The sequence below is a fragment of the Sinocyclocheilus rhinocerous genome, unplaced genomic scaffold (assembly GCF_001515625.1).
Source record: "Sinocyclocheilus rhinocerous isolate Xijiao unplaced genomic scaffold, SAMN03320098_v1.1 scaffold2560, whole genome shotgun sequence".
NCBI classification, from domain to species: Eukaryota; Metazoa; Chordata; class Actinopteri; order Cypriniformes; family Cyprinidae; genus Sinocyclocheilus; species Sinocyclocheilus rhinocerous.
In genome coordinates, this window is record NW_015659005.1 from 307,105 (window position 1) to 321,775 (window position 14,671).

Consider the following 14,671-nt stretch of genomic DNA (forward strand, 5'->3'; position numbering starts at 1 on the left):
TTTTTTTTAAGAATTCTCTTCTGCTCACCAAGGCTGCATTTATTTGATCCAAAGTACAGCAAAAACAGTAAAATTTTGAAATATTTTTACTAGGCTATTTAAAATAACTATTTTCTATTTTAATATATTTTAAAATGTAATTTATTCCTGTGATTTCAAAGCAGAGCTTTAGCATCATTACTCCAGTCACATGATCCTTCAGAAATCATTCTAATATTCTGATTTGCTTCTCAAAAATCCTTTATTATGTTGAAAACAGCTGAGTAGAATTTTTTCAGGTTTCTTTGATGAATAGAAAGTTCAGAAGAACAGCATTTATCTGAAATAGAAATCTTTTGTAACATTATGAATGTCTTTATCATCACTTTTGATCAATTTAAAGCATCCTTGCTAAATAAAAGTATTAATTTCTATAATTTCGTTTCCAAAAATAAAAAAAATAAAAAAAATCTACTGACTCCAACCTTTTGAATGGTATAGTGTATAACGCTACAAAAGCTTTTTATTTCAGATAAATGCTGATCTTTTGATCTTTCTATTCATCAAAAAAAAAAATGTACTCAACTTACTCAACTGGTGCGTCGGCCCACCGGGAAAATGCCCGGTATGCCCGATTACCAATCCAGCCCTGGGTTCATGACTGAACTGAGCATATATTTAAGGTCCCTTCGGATAGATGTGCATACTTATCTGCACTCCACATAGTCTGCAGTTTCATAGTCGTCAATGAAACTAAAATTAGAAAACACAGCTATAAGGTTACATTCCATTTACAGTGCAGAGAGAGACGGCCCATAAATGTAGAGAAGCTGAGACAATGTAGGCATCACAAATGTCTTTTTAGACTTTCATTATCTCTGCAGAGAAGGTAAAAGAAAGGATGCAATGTTTGGCAACCATAAATTGAGTTTACAATTTCATCTAATCTACATGTGACACACTACTACGTACTTCTGCAATTCATAAATTCTTATTCAGATACATCTGTACTATACAAATCACAGTCAACTAAAACTACCGAAAAGGCTGCTATACTGTGGGCATCTAAAAAAACACTTCTGTTAAGGACCTCAGATCACAAGGCCTTATTACATGTTTACGTGAGATAAATCAGAAGAATGAGGTTTATAGAAAGAGTGGCTTTCAGGCCGAGTGCAAGGTTAAAGGTCACTGAAAGCTCTGGCAGATCAAAATGCAGTTTCAAAAGAGAAGTGGGGGGGGGGAGGGGGGGGGGCAGTTCTGTGCACATTTAATGATTTTAAATCCTAAGAGGTCTATTAGAAAAGGAAGGGAGTGAACTTTTTCTGGAGTCTGCTTTTTTTCTGTAGCTAAGCCTAAAGATTTGTTTAAATAAAACACTAATGTTTATTGGGTTGTTCCGCCATTATACTGATCAGGTATCAGGCATCCAATCTTTTTTATCAATAAGGTGGAAAGTCTTTAGTGGAAGCTTCAGTGAACTGTCAAGAGCCAAGTCAAAAATACATACATGATTTAATGGATCTGCTCATTGGATGCACGTGATTTTTCATTTTCAAAAATAAATATGCATTTAAAAACAATATAAAACTGGTGTACTAAAAATCCCAGTACCTATTTCCAGATGAATGGGTTTCATGAAAATACACATGATAATTTACACCTACATACACATCAAGCATTCCTAAAATGCAACAGTTTTTATACAACAGTGCCTTACTATAAGGCACTATAGTAGACGAAAACAAATATGTTAAATGAGTAGTATGTCCTAATTTGCAGTATTCATAAAACACTAGGCATAAAATTATATCCATTTGATAGGCACTTTACTTTCCCATAAGCCCATGGGAGAAAAGTTGTTATAATACTAAATGGCACTGAACATGCGGCTGATGCCATAGGCCACATGTCAATACCACATACACATGCATACTTATAAAACGTAGTTTATTAAGACTCAATAAGTAAATTCTTCATCAAATGCAGTACATAGGCCTACTCTAAACTGTACGTGATTTTGGAAGTAGCTGCTCCACTCACATAGCCTACTCCAATCCAGATTAGCTTTCAGTCTGTGTGCTGCTTGATTTTTTAAACTATTCATGAGTTTGCACTTACATATAATAGGATTTAGCAAATATTAAGCTTATTTGGTGTGCTGTCTTGAAGGAGGGCTCCGAGCTCGGAATATAGCCTGAACCCAGAGAACCTCACCCCCAGTATGGGATGAGAATAGTTTAAGAGTGAGGCGTTGGGGTGGAGGAGGGATGCCGGAAAACTGTCATGGGACAGAGGTGAGTTGGCTGTGTGTGTGTATATATATATATATATATATATATATATACGTATCATGCTAATTAATTGATCAACTAGACGAGCTCCACCTGTGCTGCATTTGGTTGATTATCTGATCTTGCTCTTCCCGAACCTTGTTAATAAAACATAATTTTGTGTTGCTATAAACCAGAGATGACTAGCCAATTGCTGAAATGCAAGTTCCTGGTTATCATGTTTACTAAGCTGATGTATAAAAAACAATATCACGCTGTGTCAAACATCAGCACTGCTGTGATTACCTGCTGTGGCCTTGTGATACTGCTTTAACAATTTCCAGTTCTCTCCATACAAAACCCCATTTGTCTTTAAACACGAGGCTCAATAGGTGCACTATAAAAATGCAAGTACACATATACACCTAGTATTCTCCAGGAGCTCTTAGAATATGGGAAATGGTGGCTTCCCCCTCCCCTCACCTCCCCTCTTCACCATCGCTTTCTCTCGATTGAGACCGAGCTGAGAGACTGCACATGCTGACATCAGCAAGCCTCGCGCCGCCCGTTACCGTCACACAGCACCGCTCACCTCGCGCCCTTACCGTGCGTAACACACCGAACACACACACACACACCAGAAATAGACTCGATTCATTTTGCCACCGAAATAACTTGACAAATAAATGCCTAGAAATATTCTAATGAAACATCCGCGACCAAATCATGCGCTCGCTCGTGTTTTTCTTCAGCTATCATTAAACCAGCGGCAATGTGATTCGTGTTTTAAGACATTTTCAGGTGATCTTACACATGCCACACTCAAGCGCACTATACCTGCAACCGGAGGCCCCAGGGTACTCACTGAGGGGGTTTAAAAGGATATGGCCATTCGGTGATCTTTTTGGCGTATTTTCTCACGAAGTTGTCCTCACTGAAGATGAACAGAGATCGGTTGACAGTGAAGCAGTTTTGCCGCACCGGTATAGGGTTGTACAGGGCCATAGTTCTGGCTCGCTGGGCCATTGACTGCTTGTACACTCTCTGTTGACCACCCGGCGGGCCGCCCTGCCTGCTGCCGCCGCGGCCGGGTCCCCCTTGAGCGTGTCCCGGTCCTCCGCCATACCTGGACGGCACCTCATCTCCGAACCGAGCCATTCTATAGACACCAAATGCCAGTCTTCACGAAGCAGGAAAAAGGGGGGCGAATATTCAACGCGACCACACCACATTACATCCCATCTGCTTCAAAACTTAATACGTGTATAACTGGAGTACACATTTGTCTTCATGGCTTTTGTATGCGATGTTACGCTCCAGGAGCTTGATGGTTAGATTTTAAGCAAACTAAAAAGAAAACGAACAAAAAACAACAACAAAAACAAACAAAAAAAAATCGAACAAAAAAAGCGCGCCTTATATTTTGTAGTTCACAGGTTCGTTGCCCACTTCAACACACAAAATGGTCCATCATCACCTCATTTTATGTCCACAATCAACATATTTCCACGGCCATGCAATGGCTACATCCTCATATTTTCCAGAACTGTCTCTCATCCGCGCTTTTCCTTGGAAATTCAGGTTGCAATCATTTATACGATCTAGGTGTGATGGCTAACCAAGTGAACAAAAATGGAAACATTTAAAACAATCATCTGAGTTCAGTTTTATTAACTGTACATTCTGATGATTACAGTATCCATATCTATTTAATACGGGGAAAAATAGGATAAAAATGATTATTTATTTATTTCGCAACATCCGCAATATTTGGCATGGTGTAGCTATAATCTGCCTTCGGTCACCTCGCGCTCACGTTTACTCGCATGTATTTGCATCTCAGCTACGGAGAGATGTGCGATATCTGATGTTAATTCCGTTTTCCTCTTCTTCACGACACAGGTAATTATTCGGATGCAATAACAGATCTCACAAGTATCGATTGTTTGTTTGTTTTTTGCTCACTGGTAAGGTGTCATCCTTTTTGCCAGAGCTATCACTGGCATTTCAGTGCAAAAGAACCAATACAACCGTCATAAATCCAATGAAGGGACACACAGTGACAGAAAGTAGAAGCATCAGTCACGAGGGGACAACGGCGACATCTCCGGGTTCCCATAGCCGCTTGTGTTCCCCTGCACTGGGCTCTGGGCCGCGTAGGATCTGTTCATCTTCCCCGAGTGTGAGGGCAATCCGTTCGTGAGAACACTCGGATCCCTCTATTCCTTATTTCTGCCAATGTTGAGCTGTCTGTTAGCCTCGTTACTCTCCGTCAAGCGCCCCTGAGGAAAATAAAGAGGGGGAGGAGGCAGTTGAGGACGACTGTGGGGTGGGGGCTCGTAGGATATCAGCTTGTGAAACACAAGCCGAACGAAACCGTTAGCTCCGATCAGCTGGCAAGCTAAGCTATAATGAGCCACTGATCAATTCAGCGCTCTGGCCAGTTCTTCTTGCAGCACATGACGCACGGCGCACGCACCCCACTTACTAATTTATTCTTCTGACTCCGGTCTGTACCTGAACCGACTGTTGAGTCTCCACCGAATGCGTTCTCAGCCTCAGCTCACCTGCCTTTGCCGCATGAAAATACCGTCGGCTTGTTTTTACGACACTGAGGGGTTGTGCAGTTTTAGAGATAACGGAACGTAACAAGCTGACAGCGCGTTGTCAGGTTATGGACTGTTTGTGCCAGTGGTGGGGATGTGAGCGCTGGGAGACAGCTGCGCATTCAAACGCGCGTCTCTCGGGAACGGCTCCGCTTTGCTAGGGCACGTAGGGCGAGGACCGACAGGCTATTCTTAGACGCAGACATTTCGGAATTAATAGACGGAGATTTCCCATCAGTACAGCTGACAACTCTCCCTCTCCTCCATCCCACCCATTTTTTCAACAATAGTGAAAAAAATGCTTGTTAAATTTACGGTACAGAAAAAATGGCACCTGTGAAATTTAAGCTACCTTACAGAAAAATGCCGTAAAAATACAGTAACGATGTTACAAGCATCAAGCATACGGGGATGGCATTTTGGTGGCTGTATTTTGTTTAGTTGCTGTACTATTTAAAAAACACACACACACACACACACACACACACGCACTGTAAGTCGCTAACAAATTTACAGTGCAGACTTTTACATATAATTAATCGCCAACCATTTAAGATAGGCTATACATTGAGCACGGTCTCATGAAAATGTGTTTAAATAGTATGTGAAATACAAACAGAAAATCGTGCTATTGATACGCAGAAATTGACTTTGGCGTGCATATGATACGCACGTGTTTGACGTGCAAATAATAGCAGTTGTCGCGTGCATATGATAAGCAATTTGTTGGCGTGCGTTTAATACGCAGTTTTCGCGTACGCCTGATCCGCATCTACCCCACAACCCTAATCCTACCCATTACGTATCACATGCATGTCAAAGTCAATTTCTGGATATAAATAGTACGCCAAATTGAAACATTAACTCTTGCTTTTGATACGCACTTTCATTAGATCGGGTTAATACACTAGCCATGTGACCATGTGATGTGTTAGAAAAACGGGTTTGAGAGTGAATTAAGCAAGAGCAATATGCTTTAGGACACGGTTGTTTTGCCGCGAGTGGCAAAAATCAATAGACCCGCGCGACCTTAACAGTGCCCACCTATCCGATATCACAGGAAGTAGTAAGCAGAGGAGGATATACAGTAGGCCTACTGGTCCTCCTAATGCCCCATCCCATCCCAACGTCTAAAACAAGTGGACACAGTCGTGGTACGGCGGACAGTGCCTCTCTCCCATGTGTAGTTTTTATCAGTTATACCCCTGCTTGACCACCTTACTGCTAAAAACTCCCCCTGAAACAAATCAATAAATAGGCTACAGCAATATCACATGGCCTGCTACTGCTGCGAAAAGAATTATGTGAACTTGAGCGGGAAAAAAAATCTCTGCTCATCCCTTGATCTTGTGCAGCAAGCTGTTCACTATCTGAACCAGCACGCGTGTGATCAACCGTACGTGATGCCTTTAGCGTCAGTCCGGAAGAGCCCGGGGTCAAGAGCTCAAACAGGCACCAGCCTCCCTCTAGGCTTCAGTCAACAACAGATCGACAGCGGCTGGGCTGACAGGCGACTTTCTCCTGTAGCCTTTGTCTGAACGAACAGTCAGACTAAGCGACAGTCAGTTGAGTGTAGCGAGCACACTGCATCATACATTATGGCTTTTATCGGTAATATCCGAGTAATTTTAGAGCTGCATCCTGTTTAAGTTTGTGATTATAAATCTATAATAAAGTGATATTGCAGCTATATATTTACCTTTTTAAGCACCGCAGCGTAGTTGCTATGATTACTTCCTAAGACGTACGCGAAATCTGTTCGAAAGCGTTTATTTTGCGCAAGGTAAAAATAAGCGTTCTGAGTGAGCAATTTATAATATAACTTTTGTTGTTATTGAAACACTATTTGAAACACAATTGAAACGTAAATAATAGCCTAAATCTATTACAACTAAATCTGTTTGGCATTTGTGCTATTTAAACCACCCTCAGCCTTTGGTTTGGGCGGTTGCATTAATGAAACCTCAAACCCCCAAAGAAAGTTTGATCTGTAAGCTCAGTTAGGCAAGAGCACCGTTCTAATGACAGCCGCGAAGGCAGCTGTCCATGGTTCTGAAACACTGCACACATAGCCGTGGATCTAAATTAAAAATATAATATACCAAAATTAAATATAAAACAAATAATGATAAACAAAATAATACAAAATATAAACATGTAACAGCTACAATGTAAACATCTTTCAGAACATGCAGAGCATTTGCTTCATGTAAAGGCAGTTTGGTTTCTACATTAACATAAACCTATATTCCAAACAAATACCAATTCCAAACAAAAGTCGTGGTGTATTTGCAACAATTTCTTACCCTAATTTTATTAAGTAATTACCACTAATACCAGCCAAGTATTAGACTACAGTTACTGTTGCAGATCAATGTGTGGACAGATTATATCCTGCTTACATGCAATGTGCTGGTTTTATGATTTGCAGAATTATCTTTCAATTATTCCAAGTGACCAAACTTGAGAACTGGTGAGTCAGAGCTCTAAACTGTGGCCTAAATTCATTAATCAAACTACGAACAGAGGGAGAAAAAAACAAAACATTCAAATTAAATGCTATATAAAGAATACATCTCCACAGTAAAGTAATCGAACACCCACAAAAACACAAAACAAACCAAGACTCATTATCTTTGGAAATCAAAACTGCCAATTTAGTGACTGTCCTACACAGTCTAGCAGCTATACCCCATAAAACCCTGATCAAGACAAATCCTGCTCATCATCCTGACAGCTGCCTCTGTACAAGAATTTTGCACAGCTGTGATATTACATTGCTAAAAGACATTTAAAACATCCACACATTTTAGACAACACAAATGAAGGGCTTTGCTTGGCGCTATTGGGACCAGCGAACATTTTTTGGCCATTTAGAAGATAATGAATGTATAAAGAGTGTATATGTTCATCTAATTAAGTTATTCTTGTGTTACCACTAATCTTCTTAATGAAGAGTTTCTGTATATTGTGCATGTTTACGTATTGATTATGAATGCAGTCTCAGTGGTGGGGCTGTATGCTGTGATGTGTGCTGTAGTCCTGTTGTGTCAGCCTTGTCACACAGTTGGGGTTCACAAGGCGATTGCTTTTGAATGTCAGAGCCTCTCTCCTGCTGCCAAGCAGAAACACCCCTCCCTTAGTGCATTATTAAAGCATGCCACACTAATCTAACACAGCAGCACACAGAAACCACACAGCCAGCCAAAGAAAGAGAGAAGTCAATAAGATGTCTCACTACACTGCTCTACAAAGGCAAAACGAGCTGCACATTTTGCCAAAATTGAATTATGAGTAAATTCCGGTCTCTTAGACTGTGATTTGTCCTGTGACAGACGAGTTTGGCTCAGCTATGCTCAGATTCAGAGAAAACGTGGTGTGAGAATTGTCATCAAATCAATCAAAATTCAATCAAGTGCTCAGTGTGCCCATAAAAGTGTCACATGTAAATCTCGCAAAACAAAGGCAAAAGCATAATGCATCAGTTTGCATGTGTGCATTCAGTGACTGCATATAATTGTGATAAAGAGATGGTAAAAATGTGAACATACGCACACAGGGCCGATCAAGAATTCTGAAGTAATGCTGCTGTGTATTTGCAGCAGAAGCTAAACTCAGTGACTCATAAAATTGAATAATTCATAAACAGCATGTATACCAGGTTCTCTGCTCCTTATTTAACCTTATCTTCCAGATATAAATCCTACTGGTCAGTGGAAAGGGCCGCATCGCAATATATAACCTCGGTATGTTAGTGTGTCAGATGCAATAAACACGCACTAGAGAAAAAAAGAGAGTTGAACACACGATTGCTTTGTGTGTTTATGGGCTTCTTCAGAGGCTCATTTATGCTAAATATTTTATACAATTAAAATGAAAACACAAATAATATACACTTTTTGGCACAGATAAGAGACAAAGATGAATATGTAGCTGTGATACGGAGACTGTGTATGAGAGCGTAAAGTGGGCCATCGTCCTCTGAGCGGAGTGTTTTATTTGGGGAAGAGCCTGATGTAGGTACAATACATTTTTAAACAGCGTAGAATTATTAAAAGCCCCAATGCCTGACAAAACATCCATTCAACTCTCTTCAGTGCTCCTAACCCTTCTACTAACATATAGACAGTCTCATTAACTGCACCAATAGGAGAGTAGCAAACGGACCATTTCTAGATAAACATGTTAACATAACGTTTTCACAATCTGTCAGGAACTATTGTGCAATGTGTCACTGTTGCATGAAATATATAGTAAAAACCATAAAATGAAAAAAAAAAGCCAGTAATAGACAGAAATTTTGAATGTCTTTGTTGATCTGTTTACAGCACTTGAACATTGACTCAAAGTGCTTGTAAACTGCTCCAAACATCCTTAAGTAGTAAGTAGGCCAGCATCTTCACAAAGGGACAGAACTGTCATCACAATATGCTTTCACTCATCTGTCATACTTTCTTTTCGCTCTGCTTCCCTAACTTGATTCCCAAGCTCAGTGCCTCTTTTCCGCTCAAATCCAAGCATTTCTGCTACATCTGTAATCCCCATCAACTTAAAGAGATAGTTCACCCAAACATTCTTGTTCCAATCTATATTACTTTAATTCTTGTGTGGATCTTCTGAGTAATTTCGTTGTGTTTTTTTGTGTCCATATACAAAGTCGATGCAAGTCAGAAACTAAAAAATTATTTAGAACTCTCTCTGCGCCCTCTCCATGCCTTGTACTTCTGCAGGAAATCAAACTCATTTATGAGCCTGTATTTACATTAAAATCAATTGAGCAATATATAGTCACTTGACAAACAGTCTGAGTCTTAGAGGCTTAAACGATTTCCTGTGTTCTTTAGATCAGCTGGTGTCAGTCATGAAGCCCATTGAGAAAATGCTCTTGCAGGATGACAGGATTGGAGGGTGGCCAGACTGACCTCTCAGGAAGTATGCATGTGTATGTATATGTAAATGTTCAGCTGTAGTGTTGATTTCTTCTTGTGAATTGACCATTCTTTAGCCCCGCCTTAAAAATGTTGCTGACAATCAGCGGCTTCATGCCCATTCAAAGTGTTTGACAGATTTTTTAGCCAAGTGGATTTTAAATGCAGCTTCCAAAAGACAAAAAATAGCCGAATAATATTTTCTATATTTAATACAATCACACCAGCGTGATTAGAATGTTCAGCCGTCATATCATCAGCTGCTAAATTCAAATCTGCGTTCGCTGGCTGGCACTGAGCCAGACGCGTTTTTACAGCACTGCGCATTAACCAATCACACACGATGTTGTTGAGCTTATGAATGCAATGGCCAATCAGAGGAGATCAGATGAGTCATCGCTAAAATTCTGGTGTTTTGTTCACTCGCTCGCTGGCTGAATACCTCTTTCTGGCGAATTCTCTCGTTAGAAACAACAAAGTGCAGATGTGTGTATAAATAAGTAAGATAGCCTATTCATTTCACAGTGTAAAGTCAAGTCAAGTCAAGTCACCTTTATTTATATAGCGCTTTTAACAATACAGATTGTGTCAAAGCAACTGAACGGCTGAACTGAACTGTAAACAGCTTAAGTGATTTTAATGGGAGTTTTTGAGAGTGCTTGAACTCTAGGCTGTCAGTGAAAATGTTCTTTGATAATGTAAATGTTCTTTGCTCTCTTTCTGTACAATGAAAGTGTTATGATGATAAGTAGCCTAACTTACAATGTTTTTATTCACATTAACTTTCAATGTTAAATTCACATTAAATATAAAGTCAGTCGTATTAAAACTATGTTATGGCATGACACCCATATCTGTTACTTAAGTAAACAGACAGGTTTTTATGCATAGTTAATAGACTACATTATTAGGCTACTTTGACCATCGCCCACTACAGATCAACTAACATAGGTGAGAATCCAGATATTTCATGATATAGTTCATGCGTTTGGGAATGTTTTGAATAAAAAGGAAAATGAATAAATAAAACATATGAACATAAGTGCTATTGTGGCTGCTGTGTGTCACATGACCCCATGACATGACATGATGAAATTTTGGAAATTTTCTGAAACTTTTGGAAAATTTCCGGAAATTTTCCACCCCTTTGCAATCCTAATTTTAATTGCTTTCAAATTAGGCTTTTTTTGGTCAATTTGGTCAATTATAATTTGCAGTCTCCGCTGTTTTAAATTATGTTTTTACTAAATTTCACAATTTATTTTAAAAATAGCAGACACAACACTTTTCAACTACATGATTTATTTAAGCCAATGTAACAATAATACCTTTTTACCACTTCATGAGCACATTTTACTGAATATTACGCTGTTCAAAGAATGTCCAGTTCCTTTCTATAGGATGTTTTGTAAAGCTGGTTTGGGTTAGCAAGAGCCACCAAAGGGACGAGGCTTAGCAAAGGATAAATTATATTTTCAGAGCGTTCAAATGTAAAACTGATTTAAATGGGTCGCATCTGAAGTTGCCTCTAAAAGTGATTTAAAGTTTGTAAAGAAATTAAAGAGAATTCCCTCTCTAATATGTAGAAAATTCTGAGCTAATGTGTAATGTAAACCAGTACATATCTGCAACAAAAACAGGAATAAACTATTCTGAGGCTATGCTCTGAGTTATTTCAGGCTTTGCAATCTTCTAATCTTTGCTGTATTGGCTACAGTGTGGATATATTGCACATTCCCCAGAGCCATGTAGCAGCACTCAATGTCTTACTGCCTGTAAATCTCACTTACTTACAGACTGTTTACTGCCCTCTTACTGCCACAAACAGCACTGCCTGACCATTACAATTACAAATAATTACCATCATTACAGTCTTGCAGGCTAATTGATGAGAGAAACCAGTCAATTTGGGTTGTGTGTGCGTGTGTGTGTGTGTGTGTGTGTGTGTGTGTGTGTGGCGAGAGAGAGACAAAGAGACATCTAACAGTGACATAGTCTGAGAAAAAAAAGCACAGTCATTGGAGATTGGGTTTGAATTGTATTGTCACAAGTCTGGATTATAATATATAACACAGAAATACTGAATAGCCAGCAGGTGGAGGGGAGCGAGAGCTATTTCACATTTAACAAAAACATGCCAATAGAAATTGAGGTTGGTTACTTTATAGATTTAAAACGTGAAATTTCAGCCAAGGGGCAAAATAGGAAGAGACAGGGAAAAAATCTGTTATTAAGCGTGCTTATGTTAGGAGGAAATCAAAAAAAGTTTGCGTTTGCCCCCAGAAATAAAGGTTTTTATTTTTATCTTCATCTATCACAGCAAGCAATAGTCATGTGGTGTTGAAAAGCGGAATTGCAATTACATATAATTTATCATCACTAGAGTAGAACGTCGTCTTTACTCACTGGAAACAACAGAGGGCAAATTAAACTCGTTTGCGTGTATTTGTAGCTGAATGCATCGCCGTTTGCGAAATAAATAACACAGTTCTAAAGTTAAACTATTTTTAACTAATTAAAAAAAAATTCTTGTAAACTGCAGCTGAATTTTGCATCTTTATTTCATCACCATTGCTGCTTGCACTCACAATTTCCCATAAATTGTATTTTGTCGTTGAAAACTGAATATAATGCTAGACCACTGCTACGTTGAAGTATTTGTTGACTCAAATACTTCAAGTCCCAGAAATCTTAGCGAGTTCAAAATGGCGCCCTGTCAATGACAGTAGTGACACTAGTACGCTGAATATTGTGGATATTTAAGTGCCATCGTATGTCCTCGACAGAATGACACTACTAATTAGAGTATCGAAACAAGTACAGAGGAAATCTTTCCAAAATCCCTTATTGTATAGGCTTTTATCGGAGAGCTCGACTTTACGGAAAGGCCCCGAGAGCAAAGAGGAGTGTAAATGGTTGCACGGATCGTCTCAGGAAATTTTATCCGTAGTGCGTGGGCATGTTGAAGTTAGACAGAATTTCATCAGCGAGGAAGAGGAGAATGCCCTTTTCAAAGAAGTAGAGACAGGACTTAGAAAAAAGCGATATGAGTTTGACCACTGGGACGATGTAAGTACCATTGAGAAGTGTGTAAACACTGCCATCCAGCGTCATTTCATACCCGTTGTTTGTGATTGCTACTCTCAACGTTTTTATGGTTGTAGCTTATGTGTAGTGTACTGGAGTAGTTCCAACCTACCTGTACTTTCCAAGTGAACCCAAGACTTTCTTGAAAACGTTCCTACTATAAGTGAAATATTGTGTGCTGATTAATAATACTTTTTCTCTGAGAAAGCGGTGAATAAAAAATTTGAGCGCGAACCGCGTGTGTTAACCAATCAGAAATCTAGCAGGTGACTCTCTTCCAATCCCATGAGTTTTGGGCGGGGCTACTTTGTCGGAACAACCAAGTGTTTGGGAAACCTGCTTGGAAACAGTCGTTTTGTCGTCGTTGGTGCAGCTCATTCCATTGAAAAACAAAACAAAAAACATCATAATAAAGCTTAATAAAATAGACAGTTTATTACGTTTTATGACGAAGTACTAAGTGGGTTTCATGTGTCCCACTACACATGAACCTAAAGTAAAACTAAAATAATTTCCATTGAAATGAAAGATCCATCTTTCTACAGGCTAGGTCTTGACCTCAATTGTTCTCCACTTGTTAATAAAAACCAACATTGTTTTTATAACTAAATAAGGTTGTAAACATATTTCTAGGGCATTTTATTTGTAAAATTCCTTCTGTTAATTATTGGCCATTGGCTATTAATTACCTTCGCCCCATTTTCCAGTTCTTTGTTACATTTCTCTTTCACCACTCAGGCTATTCACGGCTACAGAGAAACAGAGCGCCTGCAGTGGGGAGTTATGTGCGAAAGTATCTTAAGGCGGGTGAGAGCAGTTGCATTTCCTGAAGGCAGTCCACTGCTTGGGCCAATTCATGTTCTGGACCTGGACAAAGAGGGCTATATCAAACCCCATATTGACAGTGTGAAGGTCTGCCTCTCAGTTATTTGTACAATACTGATGTTCTCCACACTTAACACTGTTATTTGTACATTATTAATGTTCTCTGTGCCTGCTGTTCTCTCTTGCCAGTTCTGTGGAAGCACTATTGCAGGGCTGAGCCTGTTGTCCGATAGTGTTATGCGAATAGTCCCAGAAAACAAATCCACAGATTGGGTGGACTTGCTTCTGAGTCGGCGCTCACTTTATATATTAAGGTATATACCCAGCATTTTTTTTTTTTTTTTTTTTGATATCTCACAAAACTGGCAGAAGAATATTTTGGTTTCCACAAAATGTGAACATCTATTTTAGATGACATTCAAAATTTGAATTGTAAAACACGTGTTCATATCAACAGGGATGATGCTCGATTTAAATTCACCCATGAAATCCTGAAAGATGAAGAATCCTTTTTCTCAGGACAGAAGGTTCCACGTCATCGCCGCATCTCTGTCATCTGTCGAAACCTGCCTGTTTAAAAGAACTGGACTGACCTTGGCACTTGTCTTCGAAATGCTGTGGCTTTTTCATACTACCTTTGACTAGAGTTGTTCATCTTTCAGATACTCACACACACAGGTAGCTAACCAGAATAACCACAAAGAAACAACTGCTGGAAAACAATTTTTAACATTAGGATAACATTCACCTCACTGAAATGTTGTCCAAATACCTGTATTGGATAAATGAAGGAAAAATATTTGATTGATACAATGTATAATGTAAATTAAGTCAGGGAAAAGGATTAAGACAGTGATTGGAGCTGCTTATTTACAATGTCTATTAATAAATATTTTTTGCTATCCACTATTGTGGCTTTCTTCTCAAACAATACATTACTGATGCATACAATATGAAATTTAAACAAATTAAC

General features: G+C 39.2%; 2 protein-coding genes across 2 annotated transcripts in view; one reads left to right on the forward strand and one right to left on the reverse strand.

The window, feature by feature from the left end:
- LOC107723201 (voltage-dependent P/Q-type calcium channel subunit alpha-1A-like) overlaps positions 1-3,776 on the reverse strand; it is a 119,243-nt gene extending 115,467 nt beyond the window's left edge. The window contains 1 exon segment of the mRNA XM_016531755.1: positions 3,139-3,776. Within this exon segment, the coding sequence (XP_016387241.1) occupies positions 3,139-3,410 (272 nt within the window). The 5' untranslated portion in view covers positions 3,411-3,776.
- Positions 3,777-12,485: 8,709 nt separating this feature from the next.
- On the forward strand, positions 12,486-14,633 carry LOC107723204 (alpha-ketoglutarate-dependent dioxygenase alkB homolog 7, mitochondrial-like). Its single transcript, XM_016531758.1, has 4 exons — positions 12,486-12,855; positions 13,612-13,785; positions 13,888-14,012; positions 14,156-14,633. Exons 1-4 carry the CDS (start codon positions 12,574-12,576, stop codon positions 14,274-14,276), a joined length of 702 nt encoding a protein of 233 aa, XP_016387244.1. The 5' UTR covers positions 12,486-12,573; the 3' UTR covers positions 14,277-14,633.
- Positions 14,634-14,671: the final 38 nt, after the last annotated feature.

Bases quoted from the DNA above. Each gene is read 5' to 3' on its own strand.
- LOC107723204 (XM_016531758.1), top strand. From the start codon at position 12,574: ATGACACTACTAATTAGAGTATCGAAACAAGTACAGAGGAAATCTTTC. The intron at 13,786-13,887 runs GTCTGCCTCTCA...CTCTCTTGCCAG, and splicing joins CCCATATTGACAGTGTGAAG to TTCTGTGGAAGCACTATTGC. The intron at 14,013-14,155 runs GTATATACCCAG...TCATATCAACAG, and splicing joins CGCTCACTTTATATATTAAG to GGATGATGCTCGATTTAAAT.